This window comes from Cynocephalus volans, chromosome 7 (assembly GCF_027409185.1).
Source record: "Cynocephalus volans isolate mCynVol1 chromosome 7, mCynVol1.pri, whole genome shotgun sequence".
Classification (NCBI taxonomy): Eukaryota; Metazoa; Chordata; class Mammalia; order Dermoptera; family Cynocephalidae; genus Cynocephalus; species Cynocephalus volans.
The window spans coordinates 101831888-101857644 of NC_084466.1; the positions used below are offsets into that span (position 1 = coordinate 101831888).

Here is a 25757-nt window from a genome sequence, read left to right on the forward strand (position 1 = left end):
CTTCCCCCGTGGGTCCTCATAAACAGAATATTTTGTGATTTAGTGATATAAGAATTCCAATAATATTTTAATAGTAAAACATCATTGAGTGCCATAGATCTGAGTCCCAGAGTACTTCAATGTAGATGGACCTCAGAGTATGTCAATAAATGCAGCTCTACAATAGACCCCATTGGAGAGTTATCAGACAGTAATTTGGTCCTCTGTGCTACAACACTGTCCTGGGGTCATACCTTGGAGAGCTAACGATTTAGGCATTAACACTGTATAAAGTAATTTACCCAATTGTTTTTTTCGTATAATCCCTAGAGTAGGGCTGACATTCTAGGAGTTGAAGGCCAAAGACAGAAAACTCAGCTTGGGGGAATAGCCTGGATGGGGGATTTGGGGTTGAAAACAAGAGTGACTGAAAAAGATGATTACTGCAGTGTTTCCCTTGGAGCTGGCCCTGTACATGGCCAGATTTTAAAAGTGCAAACTATTCTAAGATTGCATTTTTTGGGTCACCATGTTATGGAATACACAGATAAGAAGTTCATCAAGGACTTCCTAGCACAGGAATCCATTCTTTGAAAAAGAAAGGGATTAGTTCTTTTGGGGGTGGGGGTGGGGGTCAGCGATGGGAAATGAGGGGAGGAACAAAGATGAGAAATGTGTAGATGTACAACTACACTCAACAGTATATATGAATCTCAGGAAACATAATGTCAAACCAGAAAGAAATGTACAAAAGAGGGTACATTGATTTCATGTATATAAAGTACCAAAACAGATAAAGCTACCCTATGCTGTTAGAGGTAGTAGTTACCGTAGGGACAGGGCTAGTGACTGGAAGAACCAGATGGGGCTTTGGAGTGCTGCAAATGTTCAGCTTCTTGATCTGGGTGCAGAGAACACAAGTGTGCTCAGTTACCCATTGTGCTGTACATTGACAATATATGCACTTTGTGTATATTACATGTCAACAAAAAGTTTTTGTTTAAACTATAGAAACATCTCCCACATATTAGAATACTGCTAACCTAGTTATATGCCTCTGCTATCCTTTCTCAACTTTCCAGCATGCAGGAGAGAAATTGATCACTATGTCCAAAGAGCAAGATACTTATCATTGGGTTTCAACTCTTTCCCTTTTTTACTCTCAGATTTACCCAACAGAGTATATGTTTGTTTTTCCCTGCTGTACTGAGGTACAGAACTGCATTTAAGTAGCATGTTTAATGCTTGATGACATAATTATCAAATAACACCTTTATATTGTTATACAAAATGCCTTGCCCTGAGGGTTTCTCAAGGCTGTGCTTAGTCTTAACTGGGAACCAATGCCAATACTGAAAAATAAAGGGGCTTGGGCTGGGGCTGGGCATCTAAATAGGCTTTTCAGGAGTTGACGGGGGAAAAAAAAGTTCAGAACAGGAAAGAACATCTTGAAGGTGTACCATGAAAACATCTAATATGTTTGAATGCTAGAGTCAGTTTCTAATTTCAGACTGAGTAATTTCTCTCTCACATGTATTAAACTGTAAGAAAACATCTAATAAGATTTAACACTTCAAAGTCATTAGCCAACTAATTAACTAATGAATCCACATAACAGCTCTATGAGGTTTGTGTTAAGTATCTACCATCTCACACGTCTTGTGTTATTTAGAAACTCTTACAGGTCTTTTCATCTCTGCTCTTTTCAAAGTTTTTAAAAAGAACTAATTATTATCATGTCTCCAGTGAAGGACATGGATCAGATTTCTGTATTGAGAAGAGAAAATACAATGCTTTATGATGGAGTTTGGATGTATTGTCCTCCCAGAACCCAGGTGGAAATGTGATCACCAGTGTGGAGGTGTTGTGAGCTGTCTGAGTCGTGGGGACAGATCCCTCATGAACGGATTAATCCTCTCCCTGGGGGGTGGGGGGGAGTGAGTGAGTTCTCACTCTTTGTTCCCATGAGAGCTGGATGTTTAAAAGACCCTGGCACCTTTTCTCTCTGTCTCTCTCTCTGTCTTTGTCTCTCTCTCTCTCTGTCTCTTTCTCTCTCTCTCTCTTTCTCTCTCTCATCTCACCCCTCCTCCCCCCCCCACCATGGCCTTGTGATCTGCTTATACCCTCTGGCTGCCTGCCACTTTCCACCATGAGTAGAAGCAGCCTGAGGGCTGTGCCAGATGCAGCTGTCCCAGAATCATGAGCCAAATAAACCTCTGTTCTTCTTTATAAATTACCCAGTCTCAGGTATTCTGTTATAGCAACACAAAATAGACTAATACAGAATATGAAGTGAATTTCCTAAATCAGTCAAATAATTCAGTGATTTTCCTAGTAAATGTGACTTCAATTCCAGATATCCTTTGACCTCTATTATGTTTTGTTCACCCTGAGGAGAAAGAAAAATCAACTTGTGTGCCTGCACATGGTTAAGTGCTCAAGTTCATTGGCATTCTTCCTTTGTAACTCTTTGAATTATTTTCTTTTGCATAATTTGGCCATCATTTCACATATTACATGGGAATTTTTAAAAACATAAATATTGATACTGTGTTCCCTTTCTCCAAATGACTAAATTATTTCACACTAGAAATGAATTAGGTGCTAAGTTATACAAGCCCTTTAGTTTATACTACAAGAGTAATAGCATATTCTCTTGACCAGAGTATGGGGAGATGTGATATGTTCATGTTTTGGGAAGAAAAATGAAAGGGAAAAAAAAGGAAAGTTGTGGGGGAGGGTATGAGAGACTGAGAGAGACAGACATTCTGGCAACATTTTAAAGGGATTTGAAAGATAATGGAGCCAGTTCTTCAAGTACTGTATATGAAATGGACATGATGCTGAATAATTAGAAAAAACAGTACTAACATCAGCATTTTTCTATTGTGGTGCTAAGCAAAATTGTTACAGAATAATACTTAATACAGCAAGTCCATGAAAAGATATTAACGGAGGGTTTCCATATTTCTGGTAAACCCTTTTCAGGTTTGATTTAATGACTGATAAATTAAGCTCCAAGGACATTTAATCATTTCTGATAGATACCAGACTTGGCAATTTAAATATTTAATGTGAGAACTTCCACTTTGCCATTCAAATCAACTTGCTGCATTGTGAGAACATCTAGCAAAAGAGGGGAGAAAATTAACTGTTATTGAGCACCTGCTGTGCTCACAAACATATATTATTTCATTTATCCTCAAATTGCTCTGGGACATGAAATCTTGTTCCCTTTTTACAGATGAAGAAGCTGATACTATGCCATGCTGCTAGACTAACCAGGACTGTACCCCAGCTTTAACTCCAGGTTAAAATATTTCAAAGTCTGTGATCTCTTTATACCATGAAATGAAAGTAGTCTTCTATGAACAGATTTAATTTGAATACCTTTGAAACCCTGCAGGCCTTATCTGTCTTAAACTGGTTTTGCAGATATTCATATGTATATGCTGATGTACTGGTTTAGTAAAAACTTGGAAATAAGAATCTTTTCTGTCTTTTTTAAAAATTTCATTTGTCAGTCCCCTTTTGCAGCCACATTCAGCTTGTGTGGCTGGACTCTGGCTGGCACGGGCAGTGCGGCCAAGGCTGCAGCTGTTAGCATCCCCGCCTCCCATGCTCATCATGAGTTCTGCAAATGAACCCTGCAGACTGATATTGCATTCTGCAGTTTATTTGACAAATAGCTTTTGTGGCCTTTGATTTTTTCATATCACTCATAAATTCTGGTGACAGACTGGCTGTTTGTCAGATTCAAATTCCGTACATTTGAAAGGAAAGAGTTGAAGATCCCTGCATTCAAAGTGGACTCTCCCCTTAAGATTTATTTCTAAATTTTACTTAAATATACTTTGAGAGGAACCTAGGATATGCTCCTGGTGGTGCCTAGCTGCAAATTATATCTATCCTCATGTCATTATTCTTGGTAATACGTCTTGTAAAATGTACCTGAGAAATGTATTTCATGTTTATTGTGCTGCATTTTAGTGAGTCAAATTGTGTTTGGGCAGTATGTTTGCCTCTTCACGTTCTGCGTGACACTGGAGTAAAATGGAGACTGCGGTCATTCAGCTGCAGGCTCTAAGAAAGCCTGTTGTAACTGTGCATTTTAATTAACCGAATCAGCTGAGGAAATGTTGTCTCTCTACTGTGGTGTAGCTGTCTGCCTTGTAAAGTACCTCCCTGGATAAACAGAGGACTTCTATTTCTTAAACTGCCTTTCCCTCATGGACTTTAAGAGTGTTGGGCATCTTTTTTTTCTTAAATTACAGGTGGAGAAGGTTTAATGAACTCTAAAATGATTCTCTAGCAAACTCAGTTGCATTTATTACAACACTTTGAGCTACAGTATAGTTACTGCAGGATACATTCTACTATTGGAGCACACAGAAAGATTAAAAAACCTAAATCTGTTTTGTCATATTATCAGAGATGGCATCTGCAATTGGGTACAGTGGAAATACAAACTGAAGATGAAAAAGGTTTTTTTTTTCCCCTCCTTCTTTTAAACTAATCAGTGGGCCACTGTGAACCAAGCCAACAAAATGGGAGTAATTTAACCATTGATTATTTTTGCACAACACACTGCTGGATCTTAAAATTGAATTGAATATGAGGAGATAGTCACGGTATAAAGAATTCTGTGCATATTTGACCTCTGGATATATAATTTGTAGACCTCATTTTGAAAACTGCTGAATTCTAAAATTAAGGTGTTGGAAATTTCTCGCCTTTATGATTGGTTATAGTTTGGTTAATCACTGGGCTTCTTTCATTCAGCTGTCATCAGACACTCTATGCAGAATTTTTGAATCTAAAGTAGATTAATGCAAATTTCAGAACAATGGTTTTTCACCTTTTTAAACTATGTGCCATGGAACCCATATAGCATCCTCTATCTGAGCTGGACCAGGGATATTCTGGTACTGAAAATAAAAACAAATACAAAACCCGACCACTTCTTTTACTTTGTCCTCTTTAATAAGAATGGAAATGAAAAAATTTGAAAAAAAAATTTAAGGAACCAGATGATGCAGTGATCTTAGTGAAACCCTAGTATGGATAACTAAGAGAGGGACCGGGGAATGCAGTTCAGGGGAGATTGTTAAAAGTATAAATAAATTAGCGAGGAATTTCAAATAGAAGGTGAGAATATGGACTGCAAGGATCTCAAAACTCCTTATAGCTACAAGATTTTTATGAATAATGAAAGGTTTCATTTCAATTCTCTTATTACACATGCTGTAAAAATGAATCTCAGTTTATGGCAAATATTACCATGGTCCAGAGCCTGAGTGATACCACCATGAAAAGGAATACTTGAATGGTCTACAAATCTGCTCTTTCAAATCATAATGAAAATGCAACTTAAAAATATATTAGGGAGGATATCATTTCTATTTCTGAAATTAAACTACAATTTACAAAATTATAGTTCTTCATTTATATCCAAACAAAGCTGTTGAACACAAATAGAATTTTTTACTTCTTTTTACATTATGTTATTAGACAGTGTCATTTTAATTATTGCTTTTCTAAGAGATAAGAACCATTGGTATTTTCCTGTTAACTCAATCTGAAGGCACATATTCAAGTTGTATAGATTGACTTATAAATAAAAGTTGGATAGAGAGAGAAATTGAAAGAATTTTTAAGTGGAGATGAGAGAGAGAAAAGAAATTCAGTGAAAAGGAGTGTGAGGATAAACAGAAGGGAGGAAAGGAGAGACTCAGCAAAGGGCAGATGCTTCAATCCTATATGATCAAACATGTCTTTTGCATAACCAACATGTAGGAGGTAAAAAACGATGAGCATTACTACTAGTCAACTTCTGAGTATTTGAAGTTTGGAGACTCCAGTACAATAGTTATTTGGCAATGTGTATAATCAGAAAGCATCTGATGTAGTCTCTGTGATAGTGTAGGGTGCCCTTTTCTATGGTAAGAGAGGAGAGATCTCAGAATGGGTCTAAAGCAGAAGCCTTGTAGAACTGAGAATGTGATAAGGAGACATTCAAGCCAAAGAGCAAAGGACTTGACCCAGGAGGAGGTAGGCAAAGAAAGGTCACAAGTATTTGGTGTGCATAACAAAAGTTGACTACCCAGCCTCCACTAAAATTAAGGTGCATGAGTATTCATATTTAGAATTCAATATTCTTTTGTCTTACAATTTTTCTTAGCTCTCAGTCACTTTAACATACCCCCTGAAAAGTTATAGCTTTTGTAACTATCGCAAGGAAAATGATTGGTAGATTATTAAAAACATGGAAGCAGTTTAAATCAGAACATGATTTTTTAAAACTATATTTCATAAGAACAATTTTTGAAACTAGCTAATTGATAAATGAGAAGACCGTATAGAGTAGAAAAGTTTACAAGAAATAAAAGCAAAAATATGTATATTAACTATGTAAATAAATATGAGGTTGATACAATTAAATTTCTATAGAGTTGAAATATTTGTTCTAGATTGTTTAGTTGTTAACAACAACTTAATAATAATGACCAGAAAATCAGCTCAACAAACATCCACCATGAATAGAAGACTGTACCAATCACCACTAGAAGGAGAGAGAAAAGATAATCCATTTCTTCAAAAAAGCAATATAGACACTTTAATAACTCTAACACAGGCAGTCTGTGATGTAGTGTCTGATAGAGGTAAAAGATACCATGGAAAAAGGAAAGGGCAAGATTAAGAAGACTTCTTGAGTAAGCAGAATTTGAGTTGGATCTATTATAGAAATGCTCAGAAATTGACAGGAAGACTTGGGAAGGAGAAAAGGCATTTTTCACAAAGGAAACTGCTCGAGCAAAAGCACAGCATAGAGAAGCATGTGCTACTTCCAGAACTGGCCAGTGTTAGAACGTGGGAAATGGGATGTAAATAAAGGTGGAGATGTAGCTGGGTGTTGTTAGGAGGTTTAAGATGTTGGTTTTATATTTCAGCATCATTCTTCAGTATTAAACATGTGCTCAGGTGCCCCTGAGCTTATAGCAGTTTAGATTCGATTTCTTGAAAGTCTGCCAGCAATCTATTGATTATTCTAAATAAAAATAGGTAGTGGAATATGACTATTAAAGCACATAGTAGTACTGAAATTCTTAGCAGTTGAAGCTAATAAAGAGAAGAAAAAAGTTACTATTATGTGTCAAGCTCGGTATTAAGTGATTTTTATCTAAGTCTTTTCAATTAATTTCATAGGACCTTTATGATTACTAAATTAAATCATATATGAAATGTTCCTACCAAAAATAGAAAAAATATTCAAGAAATGCTGATATATTGCCTTCTTGTAATAATCTTGTGGTAGTTAGATTGTTTTATACATTTTCTTTCTTTTAAGATGAAGTTAAAGGCTGGCCCCGTGGCTCACTCAGGAGAGTGCGGCGCTGGTAGCGCCAAGGCCGTGGGTTCGGGTCCTGTATAGGGATGGCCGGTGCGCCCACTGGCTGAGCATGGTAAGGACGACACCAAGCCGAGGGTTACAATCCCCTTACCAGTCAAAAAAAAAAAAAAAAAAAAGATGAAGTTAAGACTCGGGTTTTGCAGTTGTTAAGTCCCAGAACCAGAATTCAAACTAGTTCTTTCTGGATCCATAGCCCAAGTTTTTCTAGTATGCAAAGTTTTCTCTCCATGGAGAAAAACTAAGGAAAAAGCCAGTGGATAATGGCAATTAGCTGAAGAAATTCATCAAATATAGTTTAGTAAATGAAACAAGGATTATTTGTCCTACGTTGGTTCCTTTGGGAAGGTCCACCTTCATGTTTGAGCAATATACAGAGACATCTATGTAGGAATATTTCAGGGGTTCTTGCAAAGCCATTTGCCCCAGAAACACTTTCCGCAACCCTGCTGGTTATGCCTGCTCTTCATATGTGACTTTCTTACCTTTGCTAAAGTCTTTTATATCTGTTGAAATGTAAGTGCTCTTGCAAGGAACAATAATACTGCTCTAGCTATGGGAGTAGACATTTGGTAAGGCAGAAGGAACTGAGGTAACCCAGGTACCTCTGGATGGAGGGATTTCAGTATGGACAATCCTGCTAAATGGAGGAAAACATGGAAAGAGGAGGCTGAAAAGGCAGGAGGCACATACCCCAGATTTGACTAGATTACACTTGAGAGGCAAATCCAGTCCGTCTGTCTGATCATTCCACCCAAAAAACTGACAGATTACCCTTTTACTTTCTGACATGTTCAACATTTGATTGGGAATTCTAGAAAATCAAGAAAAGAGAAAAGAGTTGCAGGCAGAATACAAAACAAACAACCAAAAAACCTCTCTATTAGAAATGGGAAAGCGGGAGGAATGTGAAGCTTAAATTTAAGAATACAGTGACAAACTTAGAGGGTAAACCAGCTGTTAAGAAAGTGAAAAATAGGGTGTTCATCATTTGGGGTTATTTTTAAGATTGAGAAATATATAATATGTGCTTTTGACTTTTTTAAAAGTCTATTTTCATTTTTTCTTTTTAATTTATAGCTAGCTTAATGCTCTTGCATTTCAGTGTAAACTAATAAAGACCTCACACATCTCTGTGTGGTAGAACATAAAAATGACCAGAGTAAAGCCCATAAAAATATATGTAGATGTTTACATTTTACTACTTAATCCTCCCTGTAAAAGTCCATAGTACTAACTGCATGTTGCCTTTTAATGACATTAGATGGGCTGGAGTGGGTGCCACAGTCTGGGAGGAAGACTAGACTGATATTAGAATTTAGCTAGCAGAGAGATACCCTACTAGTAAATCATTGGAAATCATTTTCTAAGGGGAACTAGAGTTGTATAATTTGTCTTGAGAAACCTTGTATGGATGGGGTATGAATTATTTTAGGGCAGTCCTATAAAGAAGTAAGAAGGTATAGGATTAATGGGTGAAACTTATAGGAATACAAAGTCAATAAAGGGCTGTGTTCTTATATTTTTAAAAACTATCTGAGCTCAGGAAAGGCATAAAAGGCTTCTTATCAAATTATGAGATAATATATATAAATTCCTGGTACATATTAAGGACTCAATTATACACACACGCACACAAATGTGTAATAAGATATGGATAATCACCTTACAAGAAGCACATAAAACTTTTTCCAGCTTGGTAGAAAACACAAAATACTTATATAATATCATCTCTGCCATATTATGTAAATCTTTAAATATTCTATTTTAATCAGAATTCAATGATGTTATTTAACCAACCATTGGATATATGGCAGTACCCAAACCAAGTATTTACCTTTTCACATTAAAATTTGTAAAATTGGGCAAAATCTCTTTCATAAATTGATGAGTACATGTCAACACTGAACTCAAAGTGCTAAGTAAGTCTTTAAACTTCTTAGTTTTCACTCTTGTAATCGTATAGGTTTGTCAGCATTTTGAAGCCACCCTACTTCTTAAAAATCAACATGTATTCTATAAGTATCTTTTAAAATTCTTGTGAGATTCTGGTTGATTACATCAAAAGGAGGTGGTGGTGGTGGTAAGCATGTCCCTTCTTTCAGAAAATATGACATGTCAATATTAATAACCAGAAGTAACTTTTAGTTACAGTGGGACCACCTACCTGAAGATAGCCTCACTGCATATACTATAGCCTCAACTGTCTCTGGACATTTCCTCTTTACCCCCACCTTCATTAATAACCCTGAACACCAAGAGTGCTGAATAAAGATTTATATTTAATTGAGGTCCTTTGTCTTTTATTGGCAAAATGTATTTTACACCCCAGATAGATGTAATTAGTGTGATGAAGCTTTAAGAAAATTTGCCTCTGCTAAATGTAGTATTTGCTTTATCATTTTATATGTGAGGTCAAAAAATTTGCATTTTATCCTGGAGAAGATGAATTCTGATTGTTGGTATAAGTGATTTTGCTTGGTGAAATACAATTGAGTACTTCCATACATAAAGTCCTATACGTTGTTTGCTAGGAGTCAGTTAATTAAAGAGGATAATAGTAAGATTTAATACTATGCTAGACTGGTAATTCAACTATGTTTCCTCTTTCTTCCATTGAAAATCAAAAGATACTGTAGAGGTGTTTTGCAAGGTGTAGCAGAAAGAGAGAAGGGACAGCCAGCTTTAAATTTGTTTTATATTGTAATATTTAACAAGTAACTTTTCTATTGGAGATATGCCACTCCTTTGAGTGAAATGACCAAATTGTGTTGATTTATGTGGGGGAAGACTTTTTTTGTGATATAGGAAGTACAGTACTCTTACATATAAAGAGAACAATAATTTAGGAGTGGGAGAAAAGAATAAAGGAAATTCCTTCCTGGGAGGAGTGGGAGCCCCTGGCAGGGGCAGGAGGTGGGGAACATAGAGAATTGTCAATAAAGTTATTAATTTTTATTACAACATTAGATAAAATAGAAGCACTTTTTCCCCCCCAATAAAATGGATTATTATTACTTACAGAAGTTCTGTTGTTAGCAAAATATGGTTGTAAAATAGATTGTCTCTGCTTAGTTTATACTGTGACCCAGATATTCCTGTTCTCTCTGTTTTCCTTGAATTCTCCTCACATGTTCAGGAAATCTGACTCAAGAACATCCATCTAAGCAAAATTTGGGTCCAATTCTATAGACCATTGTGATTAGGGAGACAGTCACTTTCATATGTGTATTAATTTTTTGTTAGTTTTCAAGAGCCATTTAATAGAAACTATTTAATTTCCATCCATTCTATTTCTCTTACAACATTTGTAACTTATGCTTACTGATATTATTTTTCAGGCTCATAGTTTCTCTCAACTGCCTTAGATTTTTAATGTGGATAGCCAAGAGAATACAAGATTAGCAAAGCTCCATGAGTTTGCTACAGATATAGATTCTAATGAGAACCCAGGAATAAAGGAATAGAAGAAGCAACACAGTTTCTGAATTTTTCATTTCTCATGGCTCAATTCTCATTTGTTGTCTCTGGAACTCATTTTGTCTCAGGTTTCATGGCCTGATGATTGTTTCTGATGTTAATCTAAATCCACACTTTAAATAAACTATTTGAGTTTTCATCTTGGTAAATGTCAAGGGAAGAAAAGATATTTCATGCACCTACAGCATCCTGAAAATCCTTGCCAAATGCATGAATCTGACTCTGCATTATCCTTCCCCAGAAGGAGAGCATAATTTCATTATCCATGAATCATCACCTCTTAGACTGTAACATCATTGTCAGAGAGCCTAATAGAACCAGTGTTCAGCAGGCTGAAGAAGGGGAGGAGAGAGAAAGCACTGAGGCAAAGCACAGGTCACTGGCACAGTCAGCACACTGGAGAGTTCTAAAGCCCGCAAGGGAGGCCTCCCTCCCTTGATAGTTCTGATATACCCACTGACCAGTAAATAACTGATGCTGATCCCTTCAATATTAATATTGAAATGTTTTCCCCAACCTAAATTCATTATATTTCAGTATCCTGACTATAGATAATATTAACTCTCTTAATAAAAATATCAGAATGTTTAACCAGCACTGATGAGTATACACACTACAAAATACATCTTATCAATTCTTATTGCATTATTACTTACTTTTCATCTTTGGACACTTATTTCTAGCCCTTAGTACCAGTTTTAATGTTCTGGCATTACTAAAAAAGTAAATATGCAAAATAAAACTTTCAAAAGTTACATTATAATTATATTTCGCAGGGAAATAAACTGAATAAAATTCAATATAATGTACAGATCAAAAAATATATGTTGTAAACCATGTTTACATAGGGATTCAGAATAAAAATCTAGTGTATGGATAGCTGTAGTTAGTCTAACCAGCCACTGGAGGTCACTGCCGCTCCACAGATATACACTTTATTGCACGTCTACTTGGGTAGTTGACTCACCAAATCAAGTTTAAAATGGTTTAAATTCTTTGAAAAGATGTAATGTCAACATCCTTGGAAAATACAAACTCATTTAAAAGGAATATATCTTGCATAGGCATTGCTCAGAAGACTGTGGCACTGGGACTACTCACTCCACGCTGCGGTGGTAGCCCTATGCATATTGGAGTTAATAAAAATGGGAAAAAAAACCCACATGCAGTTCAAAGAGACTAAACTCTATTTCCCTTCTTTTGATAAAGAATTCAAAGTGCTCACTGAGTCCATTCCGCATCGACGCATCTCTGTAGTTTAGTGTTGTCACCTTTGAGGGAACTCAGATATTTCATGTAATTAGCACTAGAACAATGAATATCAATTACATTTCTCTAATATACAATGAGTTTGAAATGCTTATGGAAATAGATTTATCCTATGTAGTCCAGAAAGTGCCATGGCGTGGAGGTGAGGGCAGCAGCTTCGATCAGGAGAACATTCGCTAGCTGGCTTCGTGAAGTTTATGTGGTGACTAATTGTTTAACCAATAAGAATTATATATTTGTGCTCAGAAGATACTGAGAACTACAGAAGCTCCATTCCCAAAGGAGGGGGGGAAGGAAGAAAGAACTTTTTTCCTTGTAATTCTTATGTCCCAAATCAAAATGAGTTTTACCACCTAAAAGATTTTATTTTGGTGCTTATCTTTTATTAAATTTATAAGTAGTTCAAGTTAGGCATTAAAAATAATCAGCCTTCAAAATGTTCGTCATTAATTTAATCTTATATCACATTTTACACACTGAGTTGCTTTGTTTTAGAAATACTTTCAATATAGCAAGCATATTTTATATATACTATTAGCACCACAGCATCAAGAGTTTGCAAGAATTCAAAAATGTAAATATAAATATGCCTTGCCTAAACATATTTGGTATCCATCCCAAATGAGGCAGAAGTTCAAGTCAAATAATAGAAATGGGCTTTTTTACTTTAACACTGCATTTAATTAATACAGTCATCTTCAGTACAGATAAAAATGATCCCGGTCAAGGAAGATTTCTTTTTTAGATGGAATATGTATTTACTGACACTTTATGAAAAATATAAAATTACAACTTCAGTGAAAAACACCACAGTAAGCTCAGGCATCCAGTTCATAATGCTGTAATGAAATATCTGCATTATTAATCACTTGGGAAATATGTGACTATTGGCCATTAACAAATGTATATTCAACAATTATTCTTGGGTAAACATATTGTAGCTATGATGTTTCTCTGAACTGGCATCTATTTTAAGATTTAGTAAAAATCAAAGAACCTTGAGAAATCCACTTAATGTTTCTTTATTGCTTATAAAAGCATGATTTTAATAATCTGGCTTCCTCACAATTATATTTCATGATGACTTGCCCAGATTTTTCCTCTCAGCATATGAAAAACCCAAACTATATAAAAATTCTGGTAAAAATAGCGATTCACTTTTTCTTTTCTGCTGCAGTGATTCTGTTTTGAAAGAACAGGGACATGGTTAAAGATGTGGGGCTTGGCAAGCCAAATTAAATGAAACATACTCAATGTTGCAATTCCTGATGTTTGTTCCTATAATAGAACTGTTCATTTTAGAGAATGAAAGCAGATACAGACTAAAGATATTTTTCTAAAATCTTAATGGACTGTAGTTCAAGTTACTTAATACAGAGGCTCTGGCATTTGTGCTGCAGTCAATAAACTTTCACCAATGACATAAAAACATGCATGCAGCTTGCAGATTGCCAACAGGGTCTGTACAGAATTTTACTAATGGATGAGTTCACAATACGGATGAACACAGGGACATGGTAAAGTCAGCAATAGCAAAGCAAAAGAGAACTGTCATAGTGTTGATCTTTTTTCTTCCAAGATTTATTTAATACATTTATTAAGGTATTATCAAAGTTAATCCTTTCAAGGAGGCTATTGGTGGAAAGATGTCTTAGAATGTGTTCTCTTTACCCATTTGAATAAAGTGTCAGTCATTAAGGAACCAGTGTGTGCAGGGCACATAATGGAACACAACAGGACAGCCTGACAAATCCTGAACAGAACGGGAGAGAGTGAATGATTCCGCTGACTACATCAGGGTCTTTGAAAAAGCTGGGAAGAGAAAGCTCCCAACTACATGCATGTAGCAAGCTGCCTATCCATTTGCAAATCTTACCTCTGAAGACTCCCTAATGTGAGGAGCTGTGGAGAAATCTGCCTCCTCCAATTTGCCTCTTGGCTATTGAATTAATTTATTTATTTAGGAAATGTACAGGCTACAAGAAATTGTTGGTGAAACCTCTAGTCTGATTTTACAGAGATGGGTTTCAGAGACAAGGCTTTAAGTCCAAAACTTTGTATTTTTACCATCTCCTCACATCTTGCAGTTGTCTACTTGCAGTATTTCAATCGTTCAACACCTCCCCTACGATTGCCTTATAGTAATTCAGACACTTCTGGAAACTGCTCACGGTGCTGTCTGCTTTAACCTGGCACCATCTTTTGATAGTTTCCTGCAATTTTCTTTTTAAGCCAGGATTGTTTTAAAGGCTCCATGTGTCTCCAAAATGTCCCTATACTCAAGTCATCTCCTAGAATCAGTTCAAGATCTGAGTACCTGGGATCATTTACCTTTTTCCTTGATTTGTCAAAGAACTGCAAACCTCTTGGAACTGTAGATTTGTTCCTACCAGAAGGAGAATAACAGCAGATGTGGGAAATTACTATAAAAGAAGTTTTATCTTAAAACAAATGTGACATTAATGGAATCAATAAAGGGTCTTATACAATAGGCATTATATTAAGCCAGAGTTCAAGCTTCACATTGATTGTGGTATTTAGATTTCAATGGGCTGATTATGTATGAGAGGAAAATGACCAGTATTATGAATGCACTAAGATAGACAGGGAAGGACCTTGCCAGCAAAGTGAGAGGGGGGGTGGGGGAGGGGGCGCCACGTTCCCTTTATAGTCGCCAGAGTTCAATAAAGCACCACTTATTTCCCAGCTTTTAAGAGCGCTTTTTATCACAATGGTTCATACCTCACACTCCCTGGAGCCTGATTTGTTATAGGTGCAGGGTCCTGTCCCATTCAGCAGCATCTCGCTGGTCTCCGTGTTGGTGGGTTTGTAATCTACATAAAATTCCTGGGTGCTGGGAGTCATTTGCTTTAGGGACTGTCTTTTCTTTTTCCTGTGCCTTCGCATGAGGGAGCGCTGCTGCAGCTGCTTCATGCTCGCAGGGTATCGCTTCCACGACACGTAGATAACGAGCAGGATGACAAGCACAGACAGGAAAAGGGCCACACTCCCCGCGATGATTTTATGGAAAGAGATGTGCTCTGTGTCAGCATCGGTCTCTGGGCTGGGCTCTGTGGCTCCCACCGTCGGGGGTAGAGGGGGCTTGCTCTCATGCTTCGGCCTGGGCAGTTTGGGCTTAAACGTCGGCTTCGGGAGAGCCCTGCCCAGATCAAACCTCTCCGTGGTACTTTTGCCACAGATGCTATAGTTCTTCACTGCGTCGATCACATTTACTCCTTGCAGCTCTTTGGGACTGGCACAGATAATTGTATTCTCCCTCAGACCTTTAAAACTTTTCAGCCAGTTTACCAGGGAACAAATATTTCTGCTGCATTCCCATATATTCCCGGCAAGGCTGATGTCATTGAGGGATATCCAAGAATCCAAAATCTCTTGACCAATAAATGTGAGCTTGTTGGAATCCAGGTTGAGGCGCTGCAGATTTGGGACACACTGGAAAACACTAGGTCCACTAAAAGCTTCGATCTCATTGCCTGATAAATCAAGCCTCTGTAATGAGCTCCAGGTCCAGGACATTGTCTGTCCTATGACACTGATTTTATTCCACTGCAAGTAGAGGTTCTGGAGGCTCACCAACCTTGGAAAAAGGGCCAGGTTGAGCTTGGAAAATTGATTGTGCTCCAGGTGAAGTTCTTTGAGTCTGATCATGCCAGCAAAGACATTCCTGGCTAAACTTCGGATCCGGTTGTATCCCAGGTCCAAAAGTTCCAGGTTGCGACAGTCTTGGAATATTCGCACAGGGATAGTTCTCAGGGAGTTAGATCGTAAATGTAAACTCAGCAGCTTCCTCAAGCCCCGAAACTGTTCGGATCCCAGAGCATGCAGCTGATTATAGGACAGATCCAAGTTCCGTAAATTTGTCACAGGTCTGAAGGTATTGTTAAGAAAATAGGAGATTCTATTGGAACTCAGGATCAACTCTTTGAGTCTGCGTATTCCATTAAAAGCATTCTCGTCAATATTGCTGATATGGTTATGGTCAAGATATAGCCAGGTGAGCTGGTTGAGCCCTTTAAATTGATTATACTTCAGTTTTTGAAGGCTGTTATAGCGAAGGGACAAACCTAAGCAACCAGCAGATAGACTTGAGGGTATCTCCTGTAATTTCTGAGATTCACAATATACCATTTTGCCTTCACACCTACAGCCCTTAGGGCATCCTCGTTCAGCAGAAGACAGCATTGTCAGTAAGACAGTGGGGGCTATAACCAGTGCTACAGCTGATCCGCTCAGTAGCCTAATTACATTGAAACCTGGAAATAAAAACAACTTAGAAAAGTTATCCCCCTAAAAAAGAATTCATTTTTTTAATCAAGCAAATATAGGCATTTTCATCTTAAAAGAGTTTAAATCTAGATAACAACATTTAACATGAAATACCATCTCTTTGTAATTTAAATAGAATTGCCTTTAGGTTTTTTTTTTTTTTTAACAGTTAAACAAGGAAACATGTCCACTAAGCAAGTGAATTTATAATTTTAGAGCAGAGCAAGGTAATCTCTAAAATAATTAAGGCAGAATTATTACACAGACTAGAGGTTTTTTTGTTTGTTTGTTTTTTAGAAGGAAAGAAGAAAAATGACAAAACATACCCATCCTTTGTATTGTTCAAAGGTCGTCCTTAGGTCTTTTGCTTTGGCTTAGGGGCCACTTGCATGACAGCCCCTGTCAGCTGCACTGTAGTGAGTCAGGGCTCGCTGACACCCAGGAAGAAAAATTGGACCCCTTGGGAGATGGACCGATTTTGGAACATTATTCTTTGCCAGCCACGCAGTACACTCCAAGAACAAATAAATCCCAACACCGCATTCGCAGCAAAACGTCAAAATCTTCCTAGGTAATAGGATCTTCATGGATATTACGTTTTTGCATCTTTACAGTTTTTTTTGGGGGGGGGGGTGTAAAAAAAAAACTGGCTTCTACAATTTCTTCTTATCGGAAAACATGATGTATTCCTCCAGGCAACGTGGGGCTACCTGAACTGCTACATCTGTATTCCATAGCCCAGCAGCTCCCGTGATGAGCACCCAGTTCAGTCACAGAGCTGCGTTGAAGCCCAGAAGGCAGGAGAGCCCCGTACCGCACACACACTCAGCTTACTTCTGCAGACTGTCATTCTGAAAGCCGCTTGGACTGTTGCTTTGGTTTCAGTGAATGCAGTCTTATGTAAAGCTGCCCCCAGTGGTGAAGAACATTACGGGCATGTGCAGAAACGTCTCTCTTTTATCTTGCAAATGAGCAGGCTCTGTGCTGAAAATGAATGATTCTTTTAGGTGGCTCAGTAGGAATTGAATGGTCACCGTAATCAATAACTAGCAACATTTTCTGTGATTTCCAAATCTTGTTCTACAATTTGGCAACGTCTTTATTGTCTGCATCCACTTAATGACTAAACATGTGCTGCCCAGAGTTTTTCTGAAGCTTGACATTAAGTTCACACAGTGAATGTCAATTTTTCTTAACCTTAACATAGACTTTTAACTGAAATTTATAAAATGAATTATTGAGCTTTGACAGAGAAGCGTTAACTGCCTACCTATTTGACCTGTTGGAGTCACAATGATTATATTATGCAAGGTGTCTCAGGATTCTAGAACATGTGCATTTTGAAATAGAGGGGTAACTGATACCATACAAATTAATGGGCCCAAGAGCATTTCTGGTTTTCCCACAAAATATATAGTTGGTTTTATGGCTTATGCTTTGATTTTTTGTTTTGGTTGCTGTCATTTTTTTTTTTTTTATTAATTAGAAGAGAAATAAACCATTTTCAGTGCCATTTTTAGAGTCAAGATCATTTAGTTTATAATTTATCGATGTTGCTGCTATTTATTTACTAATAATATTTGTTGAGCACTTTCTAAGTGCTTTAAATGGGCTATCCGGTTTTATCTTTAAATAACAGTATGATAACCTCCATGTTAAAGGTGAGGAAACGGGGACTTGAAGAGATAACTTGCTCAAGGTCAAATGGCAAACAAGTTGCAGACTGAGATACAGAATCAAGTCACTCTTATGCTTGGACTGCTAACCCCTAGACGATCTTGTTCAAAACATTGTTATCTTCATTTAAAAAATGAGTCAAGTGCAAATTAGGCTGATTAAGGGATTGGGACAGGGAAGTTGTAATCAACAAATTCTTGTTTCTTCAATAGAATTGTATAAACTTCTTTGGTCTGAGGCTCCTAAAGAAGTATTATTAAAAACTGAGGTGGGGAGATTTAGTCTAGTGATTGAGTACAAATTTTGGCCTCTACATTTATATACTGGATACAACTTACTAGCTATGTAATCTTAAATGGCTTATTTATCTTCTCTATGCTTCAGTTTTTTCATCTGCAAAATGGGCATGATAATAAAAACATACTTCATCGAAATGTTCTGAGAATTAAGTCATCTTAATATCTGTAAAGTACTTAGAACAGTATGTGACACATAATAAGCTTGTATTAGCTCTTTGAATAATATCAACTTTATTGCATTTGCTGTTATTGCCTGTTGTTTAGTACTGAATATTAACTGTACTGTCATTAACTCCAAAGTACTAGTTTAACAAACACTTTATATTGTGCACAATGGATTTTCAAGATTCACTCAGTCTTTCCTTCTTTGATGAGAAAATTTCCTATATCTCCATTATTTCCACTTTACCTTTAAGATAAACCTTTTGGTTCTATGGACTATTACTAATAATTTTTTTCCTAAGTAATATTCTTTATTTTTATAGCAGTTTTAGGTTTATGAAGATATTGAGCAGAAACTACAAATAGCTTCCATACACCCCCCCCCACGTATATACAGTTTCTCCCATTATTAATGTGTTACATTAGTGTGGCACATTTGTTGCAATTATGAACCAATATTGATATATTAACTCAGTTTTACATTAGGGTTCCCTCTTTGTTTTGTAAAGTTCTATGGGTTTTGCCAAATGCATAACGGCATGTATTCACCGTTACAGTATCATATGAAACAGTTTCGCTGCCCTAAAAATCCTCTATGCTTTACCAATTCATTCCTCCTTCCCTTTCTTCCTCCTCCCATAAAGCCCTGGCAACCACTGATTTTTTTCCCCCTATAATTAATGTTTGATCCTTTCCCTCCCTAAAGCAGAATATGATAACTTCTGTCCCAGGAAGATGGCCATTTTGTTTACAAATAAATGTTATCCTTTAAACAGTTTGCCTTGCTAGTCTTTGCTAGGTGAATTGGCTGTGGAAACCCCTGGAGAGCTTTCATATTCTCCAAGGATAAGAAGTTTAGAAAAGATTAGTCATGATCATCATCAGCTATTTATAGGGCAGTGGTCCCCCCCCCACACCAATTATTCATGCTACAAATGCATGTAAAGCATTCACAGAACTTGTTAAAAGACAGATTTTCCAATCTCTCCACCAAGATTCTGATTCAGGTGGATGGACAATTGTCTCAACAGTTTTTGATAGACAAGTAGGTTTAAGGAACTCACTGCAAAGGAATGATTAAAAATAATAAAATTTCTCCTAGTAGGAAGAGAGAGTATGCAAACTTAGGACCCTGGAATTTAAGTTTCATGAGGACAAAGACAATGTTCTGTCTACTTTAGTTCCCCTAATACCTACAATAGCACTTGGCACAATATAGATACTCATAAATATTTATTAAATAAATAAATTTTTATGGGGGTCACAAGTGTAATGGATGTAGTATAAACCGGTTATGTAATGTTGATTTTCTATACATGGGATTGAGACCTAGAGATTTCCTTGGCCAGTGAGATTAGAACCAATTTTGGAGAAAGTATTCATACGGGATGTGTATGAAAAGGCAAAAAACCAAAAAGAAGGAAACTTAGATGATCAGCAGGTGATCTTCACTTTTCATAGAGACATCTCTTTGTAGTTAAACCATACATTTCATGAGAACAGTAAATATGCTTTTGAATATTCCCCTTGGCACAGTACAGAAGGGTAACACTGAGCCTTTATCGTTTAACATCCCAAATGGGGCTTGACAACTTGTATCTCTCAAAAAAGGCTGAAGGGAATCATATTTATATCCTCTGTCATACCTTTGTTGCTTGCAAGCTTCTGATTTTTATCCTCACTTTCCCTGCTTCTCAATGGGAAGTAGCCATTGAGAGTTCTGTTTTGCCCAACAGCTGCAGAGGACCACTCTAGGAAGGCTGGAGGACCCATCAACTTTGTGATTCTTGTGCTTCACTCCCTGGTGACAGAGTGTGGTACATAATGAGCCTGTTTTACTACATTCTCAGGAGAGGAGCCTATTGAGAATGTAATTCTCTTACTTGCTATTCCAGAGACAAGTCTTCTTGTATTGTTTAAAGTAAATAACATTCTCTGCTGAGTTACATACCTTGGTCTTAGTTTTCAGACATTTTTCTGGTAACTTGATGCCTGATCTTGTCTTGCTCCATCATTATGACTTCACTCTTTTATCTCTTATTAGATCTTATAATTGACATTTCCTGTTAATACCGACCATTAGTCTTTTTCTCTGCAGTAGTCACTAGCCAGTCTCGGAGTGTGTTGGCCTTTAGGCACTCTGTGTGCCCCTGCCTTGGCATTAGCTCTTAAGCTGGCATCACCACCAGGTCTGTCCTGGTTCAGGGTAATGAAGTGCCTGAAAAAGAAAAATTATCCATGATGCTAGTTGAGAAATTTAAAAATAAAATGATGCAATTCTAAGCCACACTGAATATTTGAGGCTGTAGAAATCACTCCAAAAACATAGAGTAGTCCCTCAAAAGAACAAACATGTTCTATAAGATTTTAGTAACTTACTGGTATACTTTTTAAAGTTTAACCTCCTTTTACTTGTAGACTACAGAAAGCTGATTATTTCTGATGTGCCTTTCAAAAGAAGCAAAATTATACTACATTATATATTTTGCAACATCTTTTGCACTTAACACCATGTACAGAGCAAACCATAAACTATCTGACAAGTTAAATTTCCCTGATGAATCTAGGGCCTTAATGATTTATACAGTTATAAAACATAGTGTCATCTATCTAAAGACATTTTTTAATTGCACTTATAGTACTTCAAATAGCTAAACATATTTTGTTTGAATCTGGTAAATAAATCAAATTTTAGCATATAATGCCAAATTTTAGTTCAATATGAAACTTAGCTACCAAATATAAACTTACAAAATCAGGACCCAAAGAGGGTATACTGATATCTTGAAAGTGGCTTGCCTCAAAAATTTCATTTATTTAACAGTTATGTAGTATGAATACCTACTATGTGCTAGACACTGTTCCAGACACTTTATAGACCAGTGTACAAAATAAAGTTCTATGTACTTTTGAAGCTTACATTCTAAAGGGGTAAGTAAGGTAGATAATAAAAAAGCATAAATAGTATATTAGTTGGTAGTATGTACTATGTAAAAAAGAAAAGTAAAAGTATAGAGAAGATTGAGTGTATAAGGGGTGAGGTCGATTGTAGTTTTAAATAGAATGGTTAAGGCCGTTAAGAAAGTGGCTTGAGCAAACCCTTGAAGGAGATGAGCTTGTTAGACTTAAATACATATATGGGGAGTGGCCAGTGCAAAGGCCCTAAGGTGCAAGCAGATAGTGTTTTCAATGAACAGCAAGGAGGCCAATGAGCCAGAATGGAGAGAACAAGTGGTAGAGTAATTGGAGAGGGAGTCAGAAAGGTACTAGGTAATGGGTCATGGAAGGCTTTATTCGGGAGAAAATGGGGAACCAACTTGAGATTTTGTGCAGAGTAAAGATGTGATTAAGTTTTCTATTAAAAGGATCACTTCCATGGACTGAACGTTTTCACCACTCCCCCCACCCATTCATATATTAAAACCCCAACCTCCAGTGTGATGGTATTTGGAGACAGAGATTTTCTGAGGTAATTAGGTCATAAAATTGGAGACTTCATGATGGGATTAGTGGGACTGTAAGGATGAGAAGAGATATGAGAGAGCTTGCTGCTTCTCTCTCTCTGCTCTTGGGCATGTGAAGATACAGGAGAAGGCAGCTGTAAACAAGAAAAAATCAGGCCCTGTCTAGACACCAGATCTGATGGTGCCTTCATCTTGGACTTCCCAGCCTCAAGAACTGTGAGAAATGAATGTTTGTTGTGTAAACCTCCCAGTATATGGTATTTATGTTATAGCAGCCCACATTGACTAAGACAAATCATTCTTGCTGCTGTTGTGGGAATAGACTCTAAAGGGCAAGAATAGAAGCAGGGAGGTCAGTAAGGAAGATATTGCACCAATCCAGGTAAGAGATGATGGTGCTTGAGCCGGTGTGGTAGCAATGGAAGTGGTGAGAATTGGTTAGATTATGTATATATTTTGAAGTCAGTAGGGTTTTTCTAATGGATTAGAAGTAGAGGTATGCAATAGAGAAATAAAGATGACTCCTAGTTTTATGGGCTAAGCAACTGGGACGGTGAAGCCATCAATTGCTTCTGTGGGTGAAATTTTGAGAGTAAGATCAAGAGTTTAAACACATTTGAATTAGGTCTATTTGGCTCTCACTTTTTTTCAATTTTATGAGACTTTAATTTTTGAAAACATCTTCTAGATATTAGGTCTCAAAGCACCATGATATATTTAAAAATATTTTAAAGATATTTTTTGAACAGAAAGTTATAAAATGATAAGCAAAATTTGCCCCCAAACAATAGCAACATGGGTTTCCATTCCGATGGCCTAGACAGAGGCAACATCTTTGCATATAGCTTTGAAGGACAATGGAGCCAAAAGTTTGATGAAAATTGAAATAGGAAATTACATAAAAACTAGAGATGGGAACATTTGGACTAAGCTTTCTAGAAAATAAGTTTGGTAAATCCAAAATATCCTTCTAGAATAATTTAGAGAATGGCATAAACTGTTTATTGCTTATGTCAGTTGACATTTGGCATTTGGAACTAATTCTGGCCAAACGTATCAGGGTCTCAGTTTGCTCATCTGCAAAAGAGGACTCATAAAACCTGACTTATGAATCTCTAAGGGTTTTATTTAGGAACAGTTTTCATAATTTATGTGTAAGTACATTGTAAACTAAAAGTGCGATAAAATATTTCTGGAACCAGAGTAGTTATGAAACAATTTTCTCTTGATTTTGTCTAGATTCTCTGGTTATGAGCATATACTGAAATGAACACATATCTTGGGTCACCAACATGACCAAGGACAAGTCAGAATTTCCCAATATTATTTAAAAAGTTTCTTAGTATTCCTTTTCTACTACCATTTTAATACCACAGCCATTTATTATACAACATACATCATCGACATTCTGAGTTCTAACTTATAAGTGCTTTCACTAACAAAGGCATTTGGTCATTTGGTTAAGATATTGTAAAAGGCTTAATGTTTGTGACTTTATCATATAATAAGGTTTTCAGAATGCCAATATAGAGTTCCCTACAGTTGTGAAAATGATTTTCTTCATTTCTAGTTGGTTAGAATTCTGATATGCATTTCTACATTTGTAATTATATCTTGATCTTCATCAGAGCATTAACACTTCTCTGAAATATCCTTGGTTTCCATCTGCTTGCTTCAAGGGCTCCATTAAAAACCCTGTCTGGTCACATATGGTTATGAGTGAATATTTCTGACTTAGATAAATGGATGAAGAATGTTCCAGTTCTGACCACTGGAATGGTCTCTCAGTGTCTTTCTGGAAAGAGGCAAATTCAAATGAATGAGACCTTACAAGGTTATCCAACACATCTCTCTCTCCCTCACCTGAAGATACATTTATGGAGCAGCATCAATCTGTATTCCCAGTTTTTATTGCATCCCTCACTGTCATTTCCTGCAGAGGTAGCCCTAAGCTAAATTTGGGAATAGGGAAATCTAACAAACTCTTAAAAAATACAACCCTAATGACAGACTTCTGAAGACTGAAATGATTACATTACCTCAAGGAAATAATTGTTTTTCTTTTTTTTTCTGATGAGGGTGGGGGTGGTGGTTTAAAACATGCACAAAAGTAGAGAGAATAGTATAATAAACATCAGCTTAAACAAGTATCAATATTTTGCTAATTTTGTTTCATTTATTGTTATACCTCTTCCCACAGACATGAACAATTTTTTATTTCCGAAGTATTTTAAAAGGAAATCTCTGACATCATGTCGTTTTCAGTATACATTTTTAACCAATAAGGACTTCTAATTTAATCATCTAGCATTATTACACCTAACAAAATTAGTAAAGTCCTTAAAGTTGGTTTGTTGGAATAAAGATCTAAATAAAGCCCACACATTGCATTTGGTTTTCATGCCTCTGAAGTCTCTTTTACTTTTTAACACCATTGACTCGTTGGAGATACCTGGTCATTTGGACTTGTTCTAATTTCTGCATTTTGTTTTTTCCCCATTATATCATTTAACTTGCAAAGACTAAGTTTTAATGGCATGTATGTTGAACAAGAGTCCATTCATTAATTTAGACAAGATATCCAGCCCCAAATGGATGGTTGGGGGGCATCTGCTCTTGGTAGCAACTTAAGACTTAAAGAACTTTTGAGTAATATGAGACCTGGAACTTGGATGAAAAATATATTTCTATTTTGTGGTATTTATGTTTTCAAGGAATTCAGTAGTGGGTCAAATGGCAAGTTTGGGAACAAGGATTAGTGATAAGGTGCCATGAGTCTATGTTGGTTTAACATGCTCATTACCATGATTTCTGTTCTTCATTTCCTATCACACTTGCCTTTTTGCCCCTGGCCAACAAAAGCAATTATTTAATGTTGTTTCTTCCTAAAGAAACCTGCTAATTTTTGTATAGATACTGAGGTGTTCTTCTAACAGAGGCTCAAAAATTCCTATCATGAGAACAGCAATCAAAATTCATTTGTAGTCATTTATATTGAGATAAATCAGTTTTCTAACTTCACTTAGAGCAAATTCCATGAAGGAACATGTGGCACCAGAGTCACACTGTAAAATTTATAGTCTTATATATATCCCCAAATTTCTTATAATTTCTCACAGTGGAACAAAGGAGTTTCAGAGTAACCGTAAAAGCCTCTTAACCAAATTTGTACCTTAACATTTGATGTTTTTCTTTGTATATGTGACTTTGCTCTGAATGTAAAGTAAGTGTTGTTTAAATGGTATCATAATAAATATTTTGCTATATTCACTTGGTATATATTCTAATGTGACAAGAATTTTTGAAGAAAATTTTGTACTATACTTTTAAAGGATTGTGTATAATAGTTTCAACTGGGTTAACACTAGTATATTTTTAAATTTGACTTCCTGGCAAGTATATCAGCATTAGGAATTACATTTCCCAACCACCAGGTGGTTAAAGGTAATAGAAATATTGATTTTGTTAAAGAAGCAGATGTTCTATAGGTTAGTTCTATTTTTGTTCCAGAAAAAATATCTAATTTAAAAAAATTTTATTTTAAGATGCAGACCTAGAGATACTAAGCTTCGGAGAGATGAGACTCCTTGCATGGGTTTGTAATGTTGTAGCAGAGAATAGGAGTCTATGGGTCCTTATATTACACTAAAATATTTAAGACTGTTCGGGGACTCTGCTAGGCCAAACTGGAGAATCCTTCATTGTATTGCTAATACTTGGTAGCTTTGGCCA

The 25757-nt window shown here is 36.5% G+C and overlaps 2 protein-coding genes across 7 annotated transcripts in view; one reads left to right on the forward strand and one right to left on the reverse strand.

Annotated features, from left to right (window-relative positions):
* The window catches only part of LRRTM3 (leucine rich repeat transmembrane neuronal 3), a 164454-nt gene extending 144120 nt beyond the window's left edge, over positions 1 to 20334 (reverse strand). Inside the window, exons 1-2 of the mRNA XM_063102951.1 lie at positions 20208 to 20334; positions 14879 to 16410 (exon numbers count right to left, since the gene is read on the reverse strand). Coding sequence (XP_062959021.1) covers positions 14879 to 16410; positions 20208 to 20334 — 1659 coding nt within the window. The remainder of the gene's footprint in view (positions 1 to 14878; positions 16411 to 20207) is intronic.
* Positions 1 to 25757, forward strand: part of CTNNA3 (catenin alpha 3) — a 1664900-nt gene that overhangs the window by 682265 nt on the left and 956878 nt on the right. The gene's annotated exons all lie outside the window — the stretch shown is intronic.